General features: G+C 37.7%; 1 protein-coding gene across 5 annotated transcripts in view; it reads right to left on the bottom strand.

Moving 5' to 3' along the window:
* Nucleotides 1-25,284, bottom strand: part of ANKRD12 (ankyrin repeat domain 12) — a 115,051-nt gene that overhangs the window by 74,165 nt on the left and 15,602 nt on the right. For all 5 annotated transcript variants that reach the window (XM_033439391.2, XM_012535305.3, XM_012535306.3 and 2 more), the window contains exon 2: nucleotides 9,279-9,416. In XM_033439391.2, the coding sequence (XP_033295282.1) occupies nucleotides 9,279-9,365 (87 nt within the window). In that variant the 5' untranslated portion in view covers nucleotides 9,366-9,416. The remainder of the gene's footprint in view (nucleotides 1-9,278; nucleotides 9,417-25,284) is intronic.

Here is a 25,284-nt window from a genome sequence, read left to right as displayed (position 1 = left end):
CCGGGGGAAGCACCTAGGAGGTTCAGGAAGCAGAGAGAGGGGAAGGAAATGTGAGTCAAAGCTTTTATTGCGGTTTCCACAGGAAGAAAAAGGCAAGGCAGAGCAAGCAGGTTTAGGGCTGGCTAGTTTGCATAATTTCAGCAGACTCTAGGGTATAGGTGTTGTTTCTCTAGCTGTCTGGTACCTAGTTCTGGGGTGACTGTTATTAGGGCAGGGGGATAGTGGCCCAGAGTGTGAGAGCTGGATATAGTTGGTGGTTGGGGATGGACTCTGGATTGGTTGGTTTGCATATGAAAGGTGTGGTCACACATAAATTGTTTACTATCTCTGGGAACTGAGTAGCCCTGGGAAGGGCAGTCTCCCCAGGGTCGCTGAGGTCCCAGATGTCAAAGAATCAGAAACAAAAAGGCATGATTAGTAAAATGGTTAGCCAACAAAGTTCTAGAGATTTTCCTTAGAAATACAAATCTTTGTTATTAAAAAAAGAATTAAGCAAAACATTAGAATGTCCCTTCTCCCTTGCACTTGTGTGAGTAAAGATACTGTTCTGTGCCATAAAACAAGAGAAACCAATTTAATATGTTAAATGAAAAATGTTCACAACAATTTATCAATCATACTCTCCTGAGCAATATGGTGATTAGTGTGAATATTCATTCCTGCTACCAACTTATTCTGTTCTCTGTAAAATAAAATTGTCCTTAAAAGTGTTACTTGAACAAAGTGTTTTTGTGAGAATCTTAACAATAAAAATTATTTTCAGATATGGGGAAAGTAACTTTCAAAAGAAATAGCTATGGAAAAGGGGGAGAAAAAAAAAGAAATAACTACTTCTGATTGTCTTAAAATTTCTATATCATCAAATGGTATAAATACTCTTGTCAATTCAGGAGAGAATCACTGGCACATTCTTCTTTCATATCCATGACCTAATAAAACTAAGAGTCAGACTTTTTTTATTTTAAAATAATTTAAGTCTTTTTCATTTATATTAATGATTTTCTTTCAATAACCTACAACAGCTATCATACATAGCAGTGAAAGTATTAATGGCAAGACAAGAATGATCCTCTATCACTGCTGATATTAAACAATGTGCTGGTAGCCTTTACCAACTCAAGACAGAAAAAAATAAGAGGTAAAAATTTACCTAGAAAAAAAGAAAAAAGAAAAAAAACAAAAACCGCTTGAAGTATATAAACCAAAATGTTAATGGCTATCTGTGGGTAATGGCATTACAGGTGTGCTGGGAGACAATTTTCTATAGCTCTCTTGCATTTCTGCATATCTTGCAAGCAGAAGCACTAAATCCCTTTATTCTATCTTTCCAAGGATATCTGTATAGAGAATAGCCTTGGAAGACAGAGAAAGTTTCTCCCTCTGGAGAAAAGGGTAGATCAGACCTGTTCACTGTTCAGTATAATAAATAATTTCTCCCTTTAGGGTAAAGGTCAGGTAGATTTATTGCCCATTAAAAAGATTTGGGATTCCTCTCCTATAATAAAATCCACTGTATATGTAGTTGTCACCTGGCCTTCTCTGCATCCCTTTGTGAGAAACAGGGCTCAGAGAACAGGCACAAATGGTGATATATGGCTACAGCTATTGCCATGAGAAAAAATGCTTGCCTCTCTATCTGACCCAGGAGTCTCATGTCTTCTGCCATAATCCATGAAACTAATTAGCTTGCAAGTAGGGTAAAACCTCAGATGCTTCATCTCAGACAAGGCAATTTCTATTTTCATTATTCTTATATACATTTTCTAATTCCTCTGTAATGAACATTATTACATTACTTGAATAATAAAAGAAAAGTTCTCAGTTATCATGGGGATAGGAGATAATGAAGGTCTGAACTATACTGATGATGAAAAGGATAGGGCAGAGCTATTTAGAAAGGCAGACGATTAACATCCACTCTCTCACACTTTATGAATTTAACCCGGGTTTTAGCTTATCAGAAAAGGATTGATGAAAGATTTTGTTTTGCAAATTATAGCTAATTTATAGCTAAAAATGTCAGTGGAAAAAATTTTAAACTAAAACCAATGGGGAAAAAAATCCCACAGATTAGCAGTGAAAGGATAAAATATTTGAAGAATTTTGAGGAGACATTTTTGATGAACCCCTGACTATTGTAATATTTAACATGGTAATAAAAGCACTTTATATAAAAAGCATATTGCTATAGAATGGGATTATTTAAAATTATTGTCTATTTAAATGCATTTAAAAATTAAACTTTGGTTCAGGTTATTTTTAAATTTAGAATCTTATAATAGCAATGTCTGTGTCATATTAAGCTGTAAATACGGTCTATATTTACATAAGAGAACAGCTATATAATATTCATTTCTAAAAATTTTATGGAAGGAAAAACTCAGCAGAAGCTAGAGGCTGGTTTCAAGGCCAATCACTCACCAAGAAAAGACAATCCCAAGAATACGCTTTACAAATAAATAAGTGAATAAGATGGTCATGCCGCCTTCTCTCCTTCCCTCTCTTCTAACTTTATTTTGTCCTAAGAAGCAGTAGTAACATGGTCTATAAGCAAGAAATTTGGAATGGAAGTTATGGCCCTTCCTCTCTTAAGGTGCAAATAAACAGTTCAAATATCTATTTAAAACTAAAGAAAATTACTTCTAACAACAGCTTTGGATGTCAAGCTGCTCAGAAATCCCAAAGCATGGCAGTAAGCACCTCGCATACTGCCTCAGAAGGGCTTTTGACCATTACCCAAACACACATGTGGTCTTGAAAAAAAACACTGAATGATTCAACTGAGACTGAGAACAGTTAAATATAGCCTTTTAGGTAAGCCAACTGTTAATAATTAAGGAATTTAATAGTTTGTGTTTATTCTTCCTATTTATCTTATAAATCTAATGATTAATAAGTATTCTTAACTTACCTAAGCAATATTTTTAATAGAAATACATTAGTAAAAAAGTGTTTGATTTTTGCTTGCCTCTATAGTTTTAAGAAATCACACTGTTATGAAGGCAATGGTCAGGACTACTGCATATTTAGTGGCAATCTTCAAAAAATAATACGAAGTACCTAGAAGAATAAAAGCTTCAACAACTTTAGCCTTATAAATTCAAATCCAAAAACCAAGTAGCTCACATGTAATTTCACAAATGCAACCTTCACTATATTTAAGCATTTAGAAATAAAAATTATAATTCTTTCCTCAAATCTCACATTGTACTCTGTCCCCACAACTCTACTGAGGTCACCTTTACCCAGGTCACTGTAAGGTATCTCTACTGACAATGGCCTGGTCTTTCCTATTAACTGTTGCGGCATTTGTCATACAGACCCCCTCGCCACTCTTTGCCGTGTAACTTCTGCTTCTCTCTCTGTCCTCCTTGCTCCCCCTCTCCTGACTCCTAAAATATCTGAATTCCTCAGGGTATGCTCTCCTCCATTCTTGCCCCACTCTCTCCAGGTGCCATCTCAATACCTATAGATCACTTTTCCACAAATCCTCAAAAATTTATTTCCAGTCTAGCTGTTCTTACCTCTAGACGCATATCTAACTAATACTATCTAACTGATACTTCTATTGGATGCTCCGATGATGAACTAAATTCAACAAGTACAAACCAAACATTCTTCTTCAAACAACCTGTCCCTTTTCCTGAGTGCCCTCTCAGGGAATAGTCCAATCAACTTCAGAGTGGACCCAGACAACTTTTTCTATACATACACAAGTTTCAGTAATTCAATATCTTTTAGATCTGCCACTTCTATCCCCACAGCCACTGCCCACACTGCCTTCTGCTTGGATTTTTAAATAATACTCTAACTGGTTTCTGCCATGGCCCTTCCCTTCTGGCTCACTGGCTACAGGATAAATTTCAAGATCTTTAGCAAGGAACACAAGGCCATAATGAACTGGCCCCTGTCTAATGCTTATCTCCTACCCTCCACCCTTCACAGGCTACATCCTAACTCTGTATGCATTACTTTAACAGATTCTTGTCTTTTTTACATCTCCTGCTTAAGTCTACTCTTTACTCTCATTTTCCTGCTAGTCACATGCTTGAGAATCCAGATTAGGTATCTTTTCCACTGTGAGACCACCCCTGAACACCCTAGAACTGACTGCTTCTCTCCTTTGCCCCATCATTGTACACTCAAATACTTTCATTAGTGTGAACAAAGTATGGTCCCTGAGACCATTTCAGGGGAAATGCGAAGTCAGAAATATGCTCACAATAACACTAAGATGTTAGTGTATCTTTCTCTCTCATTCTCTAAAGAATGTGTATTTGAGCCTTGAGATTATGTGACAAGAGATATCTGAACATCCGGATTGCAGAAGCAGATGAGCATCTGGCTATCTTCCTGTTAAGCCACACATTAAAGATATTTGCAAAACCAATGACACTCTTCTCACCGATACTGTCTTGGAATATACAGTTGTGTTTCATAAAAATATATTATTAACATGTAACAGTTATACTGTTTTTTTAAACCAATTAATAAATTTAAATTTTTTCTCAGTTTTAATTTCTGATTGTGTAAATGTCAACAGACATACCCACATACAGAAAAGCCCTTTAGCCTCCTCAGTTATGCTAAAAAGTATCAAGGGGTCCTGAGAGCAAAACACTTCAGACACAGAGATAGAGCAATTACTTAAGAGTCTTCATAAAGATTTAGACCAAGCCTTAACCACTGTTTTTTTTTTTTTTTTCACCGCACAGCGCAGCATGCGGGATCTTAGTTCCCCAACCAGGGATTATACACATGCCCCCTGAAGTGGAAGCGCAGAGTCTTAACCACTGGACCACCAGGGAAGTCCCACCAATCACTGTTTTATTTCAAGGGTCATAGGAGAGGCACACAACACAATAAGCATCCCATGTAAGGTTTGTTGAATAAAATGAATAAATTAGTGAACTCACGCTCCTTAAGATTTGGCACATTAAAATATATTTTGGGAAACTTTTGTTTATAGTAGAATGAAGATACTGGCAACTTATCTCTCCAAGGAATAACTATAAACCTGGACAAACTGTCGAAAACCACCATTTCAAGGCTCTAGAAATCGAACAAAAACAACAAATTGAGAAGCATTTTCAATAAGAAAAACTGCTGAACTACGGATAAGAAGAGTGATTGTCTTCGGCATTCTTGCCTGGGGTTGTTCTCATTTCCTGGCTAATGCTTAGTTTGCATGAAGTAGTTCCAGGGTGGGGCTGGCAATGAAAACCAGCATCTTTGCTGCCAAAGAGTCAACTTGAATTGACACAGAAGGCCAAAACCCCACCACCCAGTCACTCTGTTGATAAAAATAGCAAGCAGGGTAGGAAAGGAATGGAGTGGAAAAAAACCCCATAGTTCTATTAGCCTACGGCTGTGGTCCCACTGTGGGGGAGCAGCAGCCAGTAGACAAGCCAGAAATTTAACAGGGAGATTGCAGAAATCAGAGAGCCATGGGGGCACTAGATAAGACAGCCACTCATCCCTGGCACTCATCCCTGGCAGACAGGGTAAGTATGTGGGGAAGACCTGAGAAGGGCTAAGCTCTGCACAGACCCCTCACTCACTCAGGGAGACTGTGTGCACACACTGGGGAGGTCTACAAGGGTCCAAGCTCTCTACACCATCCTTAGTCAACAAGGAGCCTGCACACATGAGGGAACTCCTGGGTGAGCCCGACAGAAAGTAACTGCTAGGGCTTACCTGAAAAATGCCTTAACATTGAGCACACTCCCCAACACACATGTATATCTATCAGTGGAAGGTGGAAGCCCTACTGGCTCACGTTTGAGCACAACGCCTGACCAACCAATGGTTGCTAACTAATCCACGTACGTATGGGGCAACCCCTAGAAAAGCAAGACTAAACAAACAAACAAACCCCCCAAAAACCTAGACACCAGTGGTTGTGACAAAGTAACAAACACTGCAAAACCTGACATTTTACTAAAAGCAAACAAAAAACTAGCAACAGTTACAACTGTTAGGTGGGAAATAATGAGAATCCAGAGCTGCTATAATATATGACCTAAACTGTCCAGTTTTCAATAAAAATTACGGCAGCTGGGAAAGCAAGGAAAAAAGTATTCAAGAGAAACTTCTCTGAGTGGGCCAAGATAGGTTTGGCAAAGTCTATAAAGAGGAAGGAAGGGAGGGGAGAGAGGGAGGAAGAAAACAGTGTTTAAAGAATTAAAGTATGACAACAATGACTTAAACAGAGAATATGAATAAAGAACAATTAAAAAAAATACTGGATTTGAAAAGTAAAGTGACTGAAAATGTATTAGGTATGTTCAACAGCAGATGTGAGATGGCAAAAACAAACAAAAAAATCAGTAAATTCAACACCCCAAATTTCATGAAAACCATTAATCTACAGATCCAAGCAACTCAAAAAACCCCAGGTAGAATAATTGCAAAGGGATCCTAAACACATTACAAACAAAAGAGAAAACAGCAACGAAAAAAAAAAAATTAATCACAATTAACGGCTGACTTCTCATCAGAAACACTTAAAGCAAGAAAGAAGTGGGATGACAATTTACTAAAAGGAAAAGTCAAATAAGAATTCTATACCCAACAAAATAAAGGCAAACAGTCATGAACGACCACATACTGTAGAATTTCATTTATATGAAATATCCAGAATAGGAAAATCTATAGAGACAAAAAGTAGATTTATTTGCTATCTAGGGCTGTGGGGTTTGGGGACAGAATGGGGAGTAACTGCTAATGGGTACATAGTGCTTCTTTTTCATGTGAAAATGTCCTAAAATTGACAGAGGTAGTGATTGCACAACTCTGTAAATATACTAAAAACTACTGAATTTTACATTTTAAATGAGTAAATTGTATGGTATGTGAATTATATCTCAAAAAACCTGTTTTTTAAAAATGGCAAAATCAAGATATTCTTAGATCAATGAACACAGAGAAATCACAGCTGAATACCCGTCTTACAGTAAATACTAAGGAAAATTCTTATAGACTGTAAGGAAATGACACTAGACAGTAACCTGAATTCACAGGAAGAAATTAAGAGTGCCAAAATTGGTAAATTTCTAGGTAAAAACAAAGAACTATATAAATATATATTTCTCTTTAATTCTCTTATTTCTTTAAAAATAAGACTGTATAAAACGATAATTGTAACATTCTGTTGTTGAGTTAATAACAAATGTAGATATAATCTATACTACACAGAGAACACAAAGGAAGGGAAGGTAACGGAGCTATACTGGAGCAAAGTTGCTGTATTATACTGGATTTAAGTCAATATTAACCTGTAGTAATTAGCATGCACATTATAATCCCTAGATCAACATTTTAAGAATATAATTTAAGAAACATAGTTTTAAAAAATCATAGAAATTTAAATAGTACACTGAAAAATAGTTTTTAAAAAAAGGCAGCAAAGACGGGAGAGAAAAGAAGACCTGAAACATAAGAACAAAGTGCAAAATGGCAGATATAAATCTAACCTTATCAATAATTACATGAAATGTGAGTGAATTAAACACTGCAATCAAAAGCAAAGACTGCCAGTGCAATCAGGCAAGAAAAGGAAATAAAAGTATTCATACTGGAAAAGAAGCTAAATTATGTCTATAAGCAGATGACATAATCCCATATGTAGAAAATCCTAAGGAATCCACAAACTTTTAGAATAAATGAGTTCTGTAAGGTCACAGGATATAAGATCAGTATACAAAAATATCTGCATTTCTATATACCAGCAGTGAAAAATCCTAAATGAAATTATCTATAATAGCATCAGAAAGAATAAAATATTAATAATTTAACAATAAAAGTACAAGATTTGTACACTGAAAACTACAAAGCATTGGTCAGGGAAATTGAAAATCTAAATAAATGGAGAGATATTCTGTGGTGATGGACTGGAAGACATGTTAAGATAACATACTATTCAAAGTGATCTATGGATTCAATAAAATCCCTATAAAAATTTCAGCAGGCTTTTTTTTGTGGAAACTGACAAGCTAATCCCAACATTTATATGGAAATGCAAACGACCCTTAATAGCCAAAAGAATTTTTGAAAAGAACAAAGTTAAAAACTTACGTGTTGATTTTGAAAGCAGATTTGGGGTTGCTGGGACTTTGGGGTGGGAACAGGGACACACTGCAAATGGGCATAAGGATCTTTTAACAATGATGGAAATGGTCTATCTAAACTGTATTGTGATGATGGTTGCACAACTCTATAAACTTACTAAAAATCCCTGAATTCTACACTAAGTGGGTGAATTTTATGGTATACAAATTGCACCTCAATAAAGCTGTTCAAAAAAGATCCTACATGAATGTTCAGACTCTTTATTCATATTAGCCAAAAGCAGGAAACATTTCAGATGTCCTTCAACAAGAAAATGGCTTATAGGAAGAAAAGAACTTAAAAGAAAAAAAAGAAAAATCCAAAGAAAGAAAAATTCAAAGATAATGCGTAAAACTAACTAGATAAAGCAGAGACTAGGGATAGTGAAACCACTTAGGAGACAACTACAGAAGTCTAAATAAAGGTTTTGAGGGTCTAAATTAAATAGTAATGAAGAAGGATAGATGTAAAAGGGCAGAATCATGGGTCATTGGCAATGACTAATAATAAACAACAAAAATGGCTAACATTTATTGAGCACTTACTATATACCAAGCATTGTATTAAGTATAATACTTAAGTCATTTCACTGTCACAATTCTATAAAGTACTGTTGTCCTCTATTACAGAGAGATATACTGAGTTTGGAAAAGTTATGTAAATTTATCCAAAGTTATAGACATGGAAAAGTGAACGGCTACTGTGTATGTGTGTTTCAGTACCAGGGGTCAGGGGGAAGAAATGACAAATGATTGTGAGGTCTTGGATCCCCAGCCTCATGATCATTTCTCAAGTAACTGTGTGATCTTGGTAATTTTGTTATTTTAGGGAATGAAAAACAATCTCACTCCCAGGATCTGGCATCGATACGGCTTTTTATTTTATGAGCAGTTACTAAAAATATGGAATCATGGGAATTCCCTGGTGGTCTAGTGGTTAGGACTCTGAATGTTCACTGCCGAGGGCCAGGTTCAATCCCTGGTCAGGGAACTAAGATCCCACAGCCACTGGGTGTTGATAAAATAAAATAAAATAAAATAAAATAAAGTAAAACAAAATAAATAAAAGTTACAATTAGAAAAGTTTTTAATAAATAAATAAAAATACTAAATCAGGAGTCTTTTTCACAATTTCCAAAGAGTCAACAAATCTTTAGCATAATCATATACCTTTCTTCCATATGGTTTTTCTACCATATTGTTGTCACTGTCAGAATTTTCACTCTGCACTGGTTTTGTGAACCCAGATTTGGGCATCTTATAGCTGTTCAACTAGCTTCTTCTTTTATCAGTCTTCTCATCCTGGATCTGCAAAGAATGGATATATAAGGATTATTTGTATACGTATGCAATAAAATCTACTTAAAGTTTATGCACCACAATTAGTGCAATTTGGTTTCTTCCATGTCTCTATAAGATAATTTATTTTCTCAGAGAGGCTATCCTAGCCTAAAGTAAGTTTTCATTTAACAATTTGAGCTTCTAATTAAAGTTCTCTTGCTCAAGTCCATTCAGTTTGTCACTGAAAAGAGAACTGCTTTTATATTTCTTCCCATCTTCTCTAGACTAGTACCTAACCTCCAGCTTTCTGGGTAACCAGCAGCAGTCCAAGTGGAGGCAAAGTGTTTGTCACCCCACCCAGCATGGCTCCAGTGGCAGGAACTCCTAACAGATTCTCTGGTAGTTCTGCATTGGTCTGGAAATTATTCCTAAAGACTCAACCAAGAACTTGATAGGTGTGATCAGTAATTTTACAACAAATTCTATTTTAAGTTAAATTAAGCCCTTACTACTTAAAATCCCCAGAGTGGTTTATTTTCATTCACTGAACCCCCAGACATCCCCAGGTATTCCGTCACTTTATCAACCTATTCACTGATTTAATCCTTATCATACTATACTGTAATTATCACTTTACATATCTTTTTCTTCCAACTTGTTTAGCCTTCTGTCTCCTCCTCTACAAGCTGATTTAATAGGTCAAAGAGCCTCTTACAAGCTCTTTTTTTTCTCTTAGAAGTTTTTGCTTGAGAGATCCAGAAAAAATTCCAAAATGTGGGTTTTATATATAAAAGGGGTAGCCATGAGGCTAGACCTGTGTTGCTGTCTGATGACCTATTAGTCACACATGGTTGTTGAAAGTTAAATTAATTAAAGTTGGTACCACACTACATAGTGCATCTGTGTAGTCTGCACTATTATCTACTCTATGACCACAGGAAGCTCTACTGCACAGCACTGGGCTAGACAGGCTGCTGGCCAACAGGAACAGGACCAGGGCCACAACAAGAAGCACAATGACTGACAAGCCTAATTTTAACTACTTCATGCTATAAATTTCCTATAAATGGGTATCATAGATATAAGTAAGCTACATTCTAGGACCTATATGAATTATTAAAACTCAGACATCCTGAACAGAAAATCAGTAAAATCTATATTCTTCAAATTGTTCTACTGGTGCTTTAAAATCTGTTTGGTTTCAATAGAAACAAAACCAAAAAACCCTTAAATGAATTGAGATAATTGATAAATTATTAAAACTAGTTTATATTAATCTGAATGTAGCCAAATTAGAGTATACTGCAACACAAAAAAAACTGCCACAGTTCAAATAGTTCAAATCTTTCATTTTATAGAGGAGGAAACAAACTTGAAGAAACAAAGGAAAAATTTTGACACTACACAGAAGAGGCAAAGTTTCCCTTGGGGTCATTTAACTGTTTCTACTATTACCATATAAACGGATTCATTTAAACTTAGTACTGTCCTCAAAGCCAGCCCTATGCAAAGCTTACAGAGTTAGAGTTACAAGTCATATATAAAGAGAAAAATTCTGACTCAGAAGCAAAACCGAGGTGCATAATATCTACAGGCATTAACCTAGGTGACACTATGAAGATGAAGCAGTTATCTCCTTTTGTAGACCAAGCAAAACAAGTCACTGGTGAATGAAGAACTGTCATGAATATTTTTGGAGAAAATTAAACGTGGCAATAATATTATATTAATAGACTGTATGTTTAAAAAGCTTGTATTATTTTTCAATAACTGTACTTGGGGCTTCCCTGGTGGTGCAGTGGTTTAGAATCCGCCTGCCAATGCAGGGGACACAGGTTTGAGCCCTGGTCTGGGAAGATCCCACATGCTGTGGAGCAGCTAAGCCTGTGGGCCACAACTACTGAGCCTACGCTCTAGAGACCACGAGCCACAACTACTGAGCCTGTGTGTCTAGAGACTGTGCTCCGCAACAAGAGAAGCCACTGCAGTGGGAAGCCTGTGCACCGCAAGAAAGAGTAGCCGTGGCTCGCAGCAACTAAAGAAAGCCTACATGCAGCAACAAAGACCCAACGCAGCCATAAATAAATAAATTAATTAATTAATTAAAAAAAATAATAACTGTACTTGGAAAATTTTAGCACTAACAAAACTCACAAATGGATTTTTAAAATATCACTTCATTCAACAACGTACTTAATAAATAATTCGGTTCTGGGCCCAAGGTATATACTGTAATCCTTAGAACAATCAATGCACAAAGAGATGATCAAAATCACATTGGTTAAATTAAACTTGAATATTTAAAAATGTACAAATAACCCAACAGAAGGCAGAAAAAGAGATACTGAGCAATGAAAAACAGAAGGAACAAACAAAACAATAATAAAATGATAGACCTAATCCAAACATAGCAATAATTATATAAAATGCAAATGTTAAACACACCAATTAAAAGACAGATTGTCAGAGGAGAGGAAAAAAATGACCAAACTATACACTAACAAGAAATTCACTTCAAATATAATGGTATGAGTAGGTTAAAAGTAAAAGAATGGAAAAAGATATGCCATGCAAGCATAATCAAAGGAAAGCTGGAGTAACTGTATTAATATCAGACAAAACAGATCTCAAAGCAAAGAGGGACATTACATATTTATATACTGATAAAAGGCCCAGTTCACTAAACAGGTATGTAACTAGCAACAGAGTTTCAAAGTACAGGAAGCAGAAACCAACAAAACTGACAGAAGAAATAAACAAATTGATAGTTACAGCTGGAGACTTCAACTACTCTCTCAGTAAGACAGAAAATCAACAAGGATATAAAAGAACTAAGAAAATGCCATCAATTTGAATTGACTGGATCTAGTTGACATTTACAGGAAAATCTGCACAACAAACAGAATACTCATTCTTTTCAAGGACACACATAATATTCACCAGGCTAGGCCACATCATGGATCATAAACAAACATTAATAAATTTAAAAGTAAAATCATACAAAGTTTGTTCTCACACAACAAAGAAATTAAACCAGAATCAGGGCTTCCCTGGTGGCGCAGTGGTTGAGAGTCCGCCTGCCGATGCAGGGGACGCGGGTTTGTGCCCCGGTCCGGGAGGATCCCACATGCCGCGGAGCGGCTGCGCCCGTGAGCCATGGACGCTGAGCCTGCACGTCCGGAGCCTGTGCTCCGCAGCGGGAGAGGCCGCGGCGGTGAGAGGCCCGCGTACCGCAAAAAAAAAAAACCAAAACAGAATCAATTATAGAAAGATAATAATATATCCAAATTAAAAAACAAAGAAAAATCAATGAGGCTAAAAACTGGTTTTCTAAAAAAAAAAATCAATAAAATTTATAAACCTCTTAGCCACACCTATTAGAAATAAGACAGAACACATTACAAACTTTATACAAATAAATTCAACGAATTAAATGAAACAAATTCCTTGAAAGGCACACACTACCAAAGTTCACTGAAGAAAACAATCTCAATAACTCAATACTTATTAAAGAACTTGATTTCATATTTAGAAACCAAGAAAACCCAGATGGCATCAATGGTGAATTCTACGAAACACATATGTGGAAGAAATATTACCAATTCTACACAAACTCTCCTGAAAAGGAAAGAGAACATATTTTATGAGGCCATCAATACCCTGATAGCAAAACAGAATAGTCTTTTACAAGAAAACTACAGACCAATATACCTCATAATCATAACAAAATCGTCAACAAAATATTAGTAAATCAAATCCATCTTTATAAAAAAGGATAATACATCATGACCAAGTGGGATTTATACCAGAAACTTGAGGTCAGTGTAATGTTTGAAAATCAATCTATGTAATTCACTGTATTAACAGACTAAGAGACATAACCATTTCAACAGATATAGAAAAAGCATTTGATAAAATTTAATACCTGTTAATGACAAAACCCTCAGCAAACTAGTACTAGAACAGAATGTGAATGCTTTCTTTCTCTCCTAAGGTCAACAATGAGGCAAGGATGTTCGCTCTCATCACTCCCCGCCCCCAGCTTTACTGAGGTATAACTGACAAACAAAAATTGTATATAGTTAAGGTGTACAATATGCCAATTTGATAAATGGATACATTGTGAAAGGGTTATTAGTACAATCAAGTTAAGTACCATCTCCTCACATAGTTAGCATTTTGTGTGTGTTGAGACCGCTTAAAATCTACTCTCAGCAAATTTAAAGTATATAATACAGTATTATTAACCACAGTCACCATGCCGTACACTAGGTCCCCAGAACTTACTCGTCTTATAACTGAAAGTTCATACCCTTTTACAGTGTCTCCGCATTTCCCCTACTCCCAAGGCTCTGGCAACCACCACTCTACTCCCTGCTTCTGTGAATTCAACATTTTTAGATTTCACATCTAAGTGAGATCACACAGTATTTATCTTTCCGTCTGGCTTATTTCACTTATTTAGCATGTCCTCCAGGTTCAACCCTGTTGTGACAAATGGCAGGATATTCTTTTTTTTTAATGGTTAATATCCCACTGTAAATGTATATACAGTTGACCATTGAACAACACAGGTTTGAACTGTGAGGGTCCATTTGTATGTGGATTTTTTTTTCTTTTTAAATTTATTTTTTGGCCACACTGTGGGGCTTGTGGGATCTTAGTTCCCCGAACAGGGATTCAACCCAAGCGCCCTACAGTGAAAGCGCCCGAGTCCTAACCACTGGACTGCCAGGGACTTCCCAAGGATTTTTCTTTTTTTTTCAATAAATACATACTACATTACTACAGGATTTGTAGTTGGTTGAATCCGAGGACGTGGAACTGCAGACACAGCAGGCCAAATGTAAAGTTATACGCAGATTTTTGATTGCACACAGGATTGGCGTCCCTAACACCCATATTGTTCAAGGGTCAACATTTTCTTTAATCATTCATCCATCAACAGACACTGAGGTCGATACTATACATTGGCTATTGCAAACAATGGTGCAATGAACATGGGAGTACAGCTAATTATAATTTTATTTCCTTTGGAGATATACCTGAAAGTGGGATTGTTGGGTTAGATGGCAGTTCTTTTAATTTTCTGAGGAACCTCCATACTGTTTTCCATAGTGGCTGCACCAATTTACATTCTTACCAACAGTGTGCAAGGGACCCTTTCTGCCACACCCTTACCAACTCTTACTATCGCTTTTTTTTTTTTTTGCAGTACGTGGGCCTCTCACTGCTGTGGCCTCTTCCCGTTGCGGAGCACAGACTCCAGACGCAAAACCTCAGCGGCCATGGCTCACGGGCCCAGCCGCTCCGCGGCATGTGGGATCTTCCCGGACCGGGGCACGAACCCGCGTCCCCGGCATCGGCAGGCGGACTCTCGACCACTGCGCCACCAGGGAAGCCCTCGCCTGTCTTTTTGGTAACAGCCATCTTAAGAGGCATGAGGCATATCTCACTGTGGTTTTGACTTGCATTTCCCTTGTGATTAGTGATGTTGTACAACCTTTGAATATACTTAGCCCTCTGTATGTCTTCTTTGGAAAAACGTTCAGGTCTTTTGCCCATTTTTTAGTCCTTTTTTCTTTTTTTTTTGCCATTGACATGTATGGGCTCCATATATTTTTTGGATATTACCCCCTTATCAGATGTATGTTTTGCAAATATTTTTCTCCCATTCCACAGGTTGCTTTTCATTTTGTTTCCTTTGCTGTGCAAAATATTTTTTATTTGAAGCAGTCCCACTTGTTTATTTTTGTTGCCTGTGCTTTTGGTGTCATATCCATAAAATCACTGTTAAGACCAATGTCAAGGAGCTTTTCCCGATTTTTTTGGTAGGAATTTTATGGTTTCAAGCCTTGCATTTAAGTTTTTAATCTATTTCAAGTCAACTTTTGTGTATGATACGAGTCCAATTTCATTCTTTTGCATGTGGATATACACTTTTCCCAGCACCAATTACTGAAAAAACTATCCTTTCCCCATTTTGAGTTCTTGTCAAAGATTAGTTGACTGTATTACGCATGGGTTTATTTCTGGGTTCTTTATTCTGTTCCACTGATCTCTCTTTTTATGCCAGTACCATACTGTTTTGATTACCATTGCTTTGTAGTTTGAAACCTGGAAGTGTGATGCCTCTAGCTTTGCTATTCTTTCTCAAGACTGCTTTGGCTATTCAAAGTCTTTTGTGGGGCTTCCCTGGTGGCGCAGTGGTTGAGAGTCCGCCTGCCGATGCAGGGGACATGGGTTCGTGCCCCGGTCCGGGAAGATCCCACATGCCGCGGAGCGGCTGGGCCCGTGAGCCATGGCCGCTGAGCCTGCGCGTCTGGAGCCTGTGCTCCACAACGGGAGAGGCCACAACAGTGAGAGGCCTGCGTACCGCAAAAAAAAAAAAAAAAAGTCTTTTGTGGTTCCACATGAATTTTAGGATTATTTTTCCTACTTCTGTGAAAAATACCATGAGAATTTTGATAGAGATTGCATTGAATCTGTAGACTGTAGTATGGACATTTAATAATATTAACCCTTCCCGATCAATGAACACATTGGATTTCTATTTATTCATGTCTTTAATTTCTTTCATCAACATCTCATACTTTTCAGTGTACAAATCTTCTACCTCCTTGGTTAAATTTATTCCTAGGTATTTTATTCTTTTTGATGCTATTATAAATGGGATTTTTCCCTTAATTTCTTTTTCATAAAGTTCACTGTTAGTGTATATAAATGCAATTGCTTTTCATATGTTGATTTTATATCTGGCAACTTTGCTGAATTTATTATTAGCTCAATAATTTTTTTGGTGGAGTCTTCATGGCTTTTTATCATGTTATTTACAGAGACAATTTAACTTCTTCCATTTTGATTTGGATGTCTTTTCATTTTCTCGCCTAACTGCTCTGGCTAGGACTTACAGTACTATATACTGAATAGAAGTGGTGAGAGTGGACAAGCTTGTATTGTTCCTGATTTTAGAGGAAAAGCTAAGTTTCTCACTGTTGACTGTGATGTTACCTGTGGGTCTGTTATATATGGCCTTTATTATATTACATTCCTTCTATACCCTAACTTGTTAGGAGTTTTTATCATGAAAGGATGTTGAACTTTGTCAAAAACCTTTTCTGCATCTATTGAGGTGACTGCACCACTTCTATTCAAAACTGTACTTACTGATGGCCCTAACTAGTTCAATAAGGCAAGAAATAAAAGGTATGTAGCTTAGAAAGGAAGAAGTAAAGCAGGTTTTATTTCTGGATGACATGATCATCAATGGAGACAAATGCAAGGTATCTATAAAGAGGCTACTAAAACTTATAAGTAAGTATAGAAAGGACAAAGGATACACAGTTGATACATGAAAATTTTGTTTCTATATACTAGCAACAAAAAGTCGGATACTGGGCTTCCTTGGTGGCACAGTGGTTGAAAGTCTGCCTGCCGATACAGGGGACACGCGTTCGTGCCGCGATCCAGGAAGATCCCACATGCCGCAGAGCGGCTGGGCCCGTGAGCCATGGCCGCTGAGCCTGCGCGTCCGGAGCCTGTTCTCCGCAATGGGAGAAGCCACAACAGTGAGAGGCCCGCGTACCGCAAAAAAAAAAAAAAAAAGTTGGATACTGAAATTAAAATATAACTCACAATAGTATCAAAAATAATAAATTTTTAGGGATAAATATAACAAAATTTAAGACTACATAGTGACATAAAACACTGCTGAAAGAAATTAAAGACCTAAATAAATGGATATACTATGTTTATATGGATTAGAAGACTCAATAAGAGATCAGTTCTCCCCAAATCGATTTATAAATTCAATGCGATCCTAGTCAAAATCTCAGTATGCTTTTTTTTTTTTTTTATGGTACGCGGGCCTCTCACTGTTGTGGCCTCTCCCGTTGCGGAGTACAGGCTCCGCATGTGCAGGCTCAGCGGCCATGGCCTACGGGCCCAGCCGCTCCGCGGCATGTGGGATCCTCCCGGACCAGTGCACAAACCCGTGTCCCCTGCATCAGCAGGCGGACTCTCAACCACTGCGCCACTAGGGAAGCCCCTCAGGATGATTTTTTAATAGAAACTGACAAACTGTTTCTAGAATGTATATGAAAATGCTAAGGACCTAAAAAAGTCCAAATAATTTTGGGAAAAAAACAAATTCATGGACTTACATTACTTGATTTCACTATAAAGATACAGTAAGCAAGACAGTGTTTACTGGTATAAAGATAGATTTACAGATTAATGGGACAGAATGCAAAGTCTAGTCTAGAAATAGACTTGTACATGTGTCCAACTAAGTTTCAAAAGTGCTGCCCATGCAGTTCACTGAGGAAATTCCTTTCAACAAATGGTGTTGGAACAACCGTATCTCCGTATGCAGAAAAAAACAAAAAACCAAAACTTTGACTCTTACCTCACTCCATAGAGAAATATTACCTCAAAATGCATCATATACCTGAATGTATAAAGTGAAGTTATATGTTTTCTAGCAGAAAACATGGGAGAATATTTTAGTGATCTTGGGTTAGACAAAGATTTCTTAAATAGGCTATGAAAAACAGAAACTATAAAGGAAAAATATGGATAAGTGGGACTTCACAATGCAAACTCTTGCTCTTTAAATGACATTGTTAAGCAAATGAAAATCAAGTCATATAGGGAGAAAATACTTGCAAATTATGGCTTTATAAAGGACTTATATCCAGAATATATAAATAAATCTTACAAATCAGTAAGAGGATAATCCAATTTTAAAAGGAACAAAAGATTTAAACAGTTCATCAAAGAATATTTAATTAATGGCAAATAAGCACAGAGAAAGATGCTCAACCTCCTTAGTCATCAGGAAAATAATGAGATGCCACTATACATCCATGAGAATGGCTAAAATTAAAGAGAAGGAAGACCAAGTGTTGTTGAAGGTGTAGAGGAACTGGAACTCTCATATATCGCCAAGGGTTAGGAGGAAAGACAAAGTAGCACAGCCGCTTTACAAGTGAGAATAGTTGGTGGTATCTTCCCATGGCTAAGAAGAATTATTCTTTTCTTCCATCCTTTGTATGATAGTCTTGGTGACTACTACACTGCTTGTTTTTCAACCTCCTTGCCCTAAGACTGCACAGAGGCACCAATACTTGTTTAAGGGCCAACCATCTGCAAGCTCTATGACAGACTTTGCTATCTAACAGCTAAAGGAAACAGTTAAAAGCTTTGATTCTGCCTTTTCAAAGGTGTTTCTTCCTTTACAATAAATATTCTTGCTCCTTACAGATCAAGGACTCTATGTATTCATCTAACAGCAGCTCACTTCCAGGTTTGACAGTCCATGAATGTATGCTATTACATTCAAGGGTTTTTCACTCTTATTTAGCCACAGCAGTAAAATATATCTTCTTCTAAAACGAAGTAACCCAGCAATCTCTTGGTTTTTTTGTTTTAAATGGCATTCCTGTTTGTGACCATTCAAGGGATACTAAAAAAAAATATCTTTAATAGTATTGCTATCTGAATAATTTTGTTTGTAATGAAGGTAAAATATTCTAGTTGCTATTCAGAGGTACCAAGTTAGCATACACAGGTACATCAAAAACTCTAGTGTATACCACATGTAAAGTAGATAGCTAAGGGGAAGCAGCTGCATAGCACAGGGAGATCAGCTCAGTGCTTTGTGTCCACCTAGAGGGGTGGGATAGGGAGGGTGGGAGGGAGACGCAAGAGGCAGGAGATATGGGGATATATGTATATGTATAGCTGATTCACTTTGTTATACAACAGAAACTAACAAGCAATTATACTCCAATAAAGATGTTAAAAAAAAAACTCTAGTGTAAACTGAACATCATCTGGATAAAGAAGTTGCATATATGCCATTTATATTTTTAGTATAAGCACGTTAAGAATTAAGAACCAAGGTGTCTTTTTTTTTTTAAATGTCAGTTCATTGGTTTATTTATTTTTGGTTATGTTGGGTCTTCGTTTCTGTGCGAGGGCTTTCTCCAGTTGCGGCGAGCGGGGGCCACTCTTCATCGCGGTGCACAGGCCTCTCACTATCGTGGCCTCTCTTGTTGCGGAGCACAGGCTCCAGACGCACAGGCTCAGTAGTTGTGGCTCACGGGCCTAGTTGCTCCACAGCATGTGGGATCTTCCCAGACCAGGGCTCGAATCCGTGTCCCCTGCATCAGCAGGCAGATTCTCAACCACTGTGCCACCAGGGAAGCCCAAGGTGTCTTTTTAAACTCAGTCAAAATTACACCAAAAACTTACTAAATTTCTTTCACAGTGGGGAGTAACGGATGGGTGAATACTTCTGGCTGGTTAATATCATTATCTTAAACCATCTATATATTCAGTGTCGTTTTCCACTGTTCCTCCTTCCTACGTGCATGCTACTCTCAAAAACACACTTAGAAATTTCACAGCTCTCTAATGGTCACAGAATCTGTACTTAATACCAGTTAACTCACATCATTTGATTATTAGTCAAAAAAATCGAACCCGTAACAACTTAAACTTATCAAGCAAATAAACGCTAGTGGCCCCAGAAGTCCTCGATGATAAAAATTTTCCCACAGTGCTACACATTTAGTAGGCCTGAAACAGACTCAAGAATCTGTACTTTCAATAAATAGCCCAGTGGTCTATATCATTAGAAAAGCTTGAAAAACAAATTAAATGAGGGAGCAATTTTTTTTTTTTTTTTTTTGCGGCACACGGGCCTCTCACTGCTGTGGCCTCTCCCGTTGCGGAGCACAGGCTCCGGACGCGCAGGCTCAGCGGCCGTGGCTCACGGGCCTAGCCGCTCCGCGGCATGTGAGATCTTCCCGGACTGGGGCACGAACCCGTGTCCCCTGCATCGGCAGGCGGACTCTCAACCACTGCGCCACCAAGGAAGCCCGAGGGAGCATTTTTAATGATATAAAAGATCTCAAAAAATTTGCTTAGGCTAATTTAAAATAGGGGATTTCCCTACCATATTAAACACAATGTGCATGTATGTGGGTGTGTGGGGTACCATCTAATTTAAAAATAAGCACATTAGGCAGCCTGACAGTCTCATTAAAAACAAAAAACATTTTACTACCATTTCCTTTTTTCATAGGATAACTCTTTGGGAGACTATCTTAACTTACAATGAAATGGATTCTAAAGAGCATTCAAACACCGTTATACCTATTTAGTTTGTTCCTCTACTGACTGTTAGTTATGCCATAAACACTCCATAGCTTTCTTCTCCTAGATTTATCTGTTTCCATTTTTTATGGCAAGTTTATAGAGCAACTATTAGTTTCTTGTCACTGCCTATGAATTATAACATTTAATACTGGCTTCCCTGGAAGTCTATTTTCTCCTCTAATCTAGACAGAAAATTTTTTTCTTAGTTATTGCCTTCTGTATGTTTTTAAGTTTGAAATAGTCTCAACAGAAGCTTAGAAACTGTAGTTAATATCTGTCCCTCTTTTTTTTTTTTTTTTTTGCGATACGCAGGCCTCTCACTGCGCAGGCTCAGCGGCCATGGCTCATGGGCCCAGCCGCTCCGCGGCATGTGGGATCTTCCCGGACCAGGGCACGAACCCGTGTCCCCTGCATTGGCAGGCGGACTCTCAACCACTGCGCCACCAGGGAAGCCCTTTTTTTTTTTTTTTTCTCTGTCCCTCTTTTAGATAAGTAGAAAATGATTTAAGTTTTACCCAATTCTTTACATTTAAATACAACTTTAAACAGTATTTTCTAAACTGATTTTTCAAAGCCTCCTTCACTGAGACCACTAGAAACTGCTTTTGATGCTGGGGCAAGGGGTAAACATACAACTGGAAGAAAACTACTGTATCTCAAATCTCTTGACCTGTGTAAGGCGGTGAAAAAGATCTCACCATCCATTTACCTTATCAAATTCTTCTTTCTAGTATGAAAAAAAATCGTTCTACAAGCAAATTCTCTTGGATTATACATGCATTTGCTTTAGCAAAAGAAGTCTGACCAATTCACTTCTGAGAAACAATGGACCATTCATTTTGGGGGGACACAATGCATGCATGCCCAGTAAGTCCAGTTATTGGAAATCTGCCAAATACTACTGTTGATAAAAATGTACATCACAACATAAAGTTTAACCAAACAAGTATAACAAATTTAACCAAAAACATCAGACTCAAACACAACTAACTCAAGATAAGAATGGTGATACAAACAGATAAGCATCCTTCTTGAAAGCTGAGGTAACTGCAATGATGCCAAGTTTTGCTTGCAGGTCAGACTTCTTAGTATAGTAACTAATTTGACTCTTCAGTAAACATTAATAAGTTGCTCTTTTTTATTTATGAATTGCCCGTTATTCTAAGGCTAACGATTTGTAGAAAATTTTTTCTTCTTAGCATAGAGTACAAAATCACCCATAGGAAGAGGCCAAACTTTGTTAAGATACTTTGAAAAGCTACTCGAAATAAACCTTGGGACCATGTCTGTGGAGAAAAACTACCCAACATGTCAAAAGGAGGGAAGGTTAAGGGAAAAAAGGAAGAGAGAGGAGACAGGAATGAGAGAAAAAAACACCTCTAGTTGGCAGTACAACTGGAGGAGAACTTCGGAGAACAGAAACAGGTAACAGAATTTAAGAAGCTGTATGCTATGGTAAAAATCTATAGAAATGTTCCTCTAAGAATTAAAGAAAAATCTGTATTTTGAGATCACTTCATAGCCTTTCAGCCTTCAGTGAGCACTAGACCCTCAGGATCAATGCTTTAAACACTACTTTATTCTGTTAGCTCTAGTCACTCTATCTTCCAACTATAAGTCTGACTTGAAAATTCTTCATAGGGGGATCACAATCCACTAAGTTTTTGTCTTTCGCTTCCATCTACAAAACAAGAAGGGATCAAACTCCAAGTGTGCCAACAAGTCTTTCCCAACTAAGCGATCAGATATACTCGGCTTTACCACAGCTCCGGAGTTACTTGGCAATGAGTACTCCTCCTTTAAGAATGAATTTTTACCACGGTAGTGGGGGCAGGAAAAGATAACTTTCCTACGACTGAGCTAAAATAAGCAGAAGTTAAAAAAAAAAAATCAGAAAACAAAGCAAAACAAAACCCCCAAGAGAAAACAAGCAGAACAAAGTCACTGACACCAAAACTTGGTAATGGATAAATACAGACTATACAGATTAAAAACACATTAAAATTTACCTGAAATATAACACAGATGCAACAAACTGACAGTTTATAAAATGCTTTCTTTCCCTCACTTCAACCCCAAGTTGGCTTTTAAATTAAAGATGATCAATCTGTGTTGGCATTATTTGTACCTTTGATGAGGTGCTCCTTGATTGACATTACTCCTTCTACAACATTTCAATTTACTCAAAATATGCTGTTCTTTTAGGCTCATGCCACTTGGTAATTCAAACTTGCTTGATTATCAGAAGCAAAGCAGAACACTTTTTTAAAGATACAGACTCTAGGGCTTCCCTGGTGGCGCAGTGGTTGAGAGTCCGCCCGCCGATGCAGGGAACATGAGTTTGTGCCCCAGTCCGGGAAGATCCCACATGCCGCGGAGTGGCTGGGCCTGTGAGCCATGGCCGCTGAGCCTGCGCTCCGCAACGGGAGAGGCCACAACAGTGAGAGGCTACGTACCACAAAAAAAAAAAAAAAAAAAAAAAAAAAGATACAGACTCTAGCTTCATCTTTAGAGCTACTGAATCACAATACCTCAGAGGGGAGATAAACACCACTTTTTAAAATGTACAGGGACTTCCCTGATGGCGCAGTGGTTAAGAATCTGCCTGCCAATGCAGGGGACACAGGTTCAATCCCTGGTCTGGGAAGATCCTACATGCCACACAGCAACGAATGCCATGTGCCGCAACTACCAAGCCTGCACTTGAGACCGCGAGCCACAGATACAGAGCCCACGTGCCACAACTACTGAAGCCCATGCGCCTAGAGCCCATGCTCTGCAACGAGAAACCACCACAATAAGTCTGTGCACCACAACGAAGAGTAGCCCCCGCTCACCGAAACTAGAGAAAGGCCGTGCACAGCAACAAAAACCCCATGCAGCCAAAAATAAATAATAAGTAGTTAATTTTAAAAAATAAAATGTACAATGTACAATCAAGTATACATTTTATGCCTGTATTTTCTTTATGAATCCTTTCTTCTTTTAGGCTTACACCATCTGAACTCCAATATCAGAAAATATATTCACTTTTATTCCCTTTAATTCCTTTTTTTTTTTTTTTTTTTTGCGGTACGCGGGCCTGCGCAGGCCCAGCCGCTCCACAGCACGTGGGATCTTCCCGGACCGGGGCACAAACCTGTGTCCCCTGCATCGGCAGGCGGACTCTTCAACCACTGTGCCACCAGGGAAGCCCCCTTTAATTCCTTTTTTAACATTTAACTCTTCCTATCTATCTGTAATGCTAGTGTTTGTTTTTTTTAATTTTTATTGGAGTATAGTTGATTTACAATGTTGTGTTAGTTTCAGCTGTACAGCAGAGTGAATCAGTTATACATATACATATATCCAATCTATTTTTTTTTTTTTAAAGATTATTTTCCCATATAGGCCATTACAGAGCATTGAGTAGAGTTCCCTGTGCTATACAGGTTCTTTTTTTTTTGTTGTTGTTAATTTATTTTGGTTGTGCTGGGTCTTAGTTGCAGCACATGGGATCCTAGCTGCAGCAAGGCAGGATCTTCAGTTGCAGCATGAAGGATCTAGTTCCCTGATCAGGGATCGACCTCAGGCCCCCTACATTGAGAGCGTGGAGTCTTAGCCACTGGACCACCAGGGAAGTCCCTGTAATGCTAGTTTTTAATAACAATCTTATTCCTTTATATACCCAAATCTGTTTCTGTGCTTTCTAGTCTGTTTCACTACTCTTTCATTTTTCTTTTTCAATATTATCTTGCCAGTTCTCACCAAACAAATTTTAGATTTGACAAGTTAAAAATGTTGGCATCTGGGTCAAAGAAATAAACATAAAAATCAAATTACCGGAATACTAAAAAAAAATCTTTACAATAGGGTAAATCTTCCTAAAACATAATATAAAAGCCAAAAGTCATTTTTTAGAAGTCCTAAATAAAAATTTTAGACTAGAAATGCAAGTGTCATAAACAGGAATCAGATGACAAGTGAAAACATCTGCAACACATATGAAAAAGAACTAGCAGTCAAAGAGTTAAAAACAAATCAATAAAAAAATCAGAAGATGACTTGAGGAGGCAGTTCAAAGAACAAGAAATACAAACATTGAGTAAACATAGAAGTATTCAAATTCACTAATAATTTTAAAACTGTAAAATAATGGATGACTTTTCATTTAGAAGACTGACAAGGATTAAGGCTGTGTTGGCAAGGATTAAGGAAAATCAGAATACTCATACATAATTATTATTATTATTTTTTTTCCGGTACGCGGGCCTCTCACTGTTGTGGCCTCTCTCGTTGCGGAGCACAGGCTCCGGACGCGCAGGCTCAGTGGCCATGGCTCACGGGCCCAGCCGCTCCGTGGCATGTGGGATCTTCCAGGACTGGGGCACGAACCTGTGTCCCCTGAATCGGCAGGCGGACTCTCAACCAGTGCGCCACCAGGGAAGCCCTCACACATTATTGATGGCGATGAAACTGGGATAACCTCTTTGGAGAAGAATCTGGCAAAACTATTAAAATACAAATGCACAGACTTTTGTCCTGATAATTCAATTTTAGTATTTGCCCTACAGGTGTACTATACAAATATGCAAAGATAATATACAAAGGCATCCACTAAAACGTTACGTGTATCCAAAACACTGGAGAAAAAATCTAAATATTCATTTGTAAAAATGTGGCTAAACAAAGTATAGTACCTTTTTACAGTAAAAGTTATGCAAAAATCCTTTTTTCTTGACCTCTCCTC

This window comes from Orcinus orca, chromosome 15 (assembly GCF_937001465.1).
Source record: "Orcinus orca chromosome 15, mOrcOrc1.1, whole genome shotgun sequence".
NCBI classification, from domain to species: Eukaryota; Metazoa; Chordata; class Mammalia; order Artiodactyla; family Delphinidae; genus Orcinus; species Orcinus orca.
The sequence above is the reverse complement of the archived record's forward strand: the minus strand, read 5'-3'. Positions and strand labels throughout refer to the sequence as shown.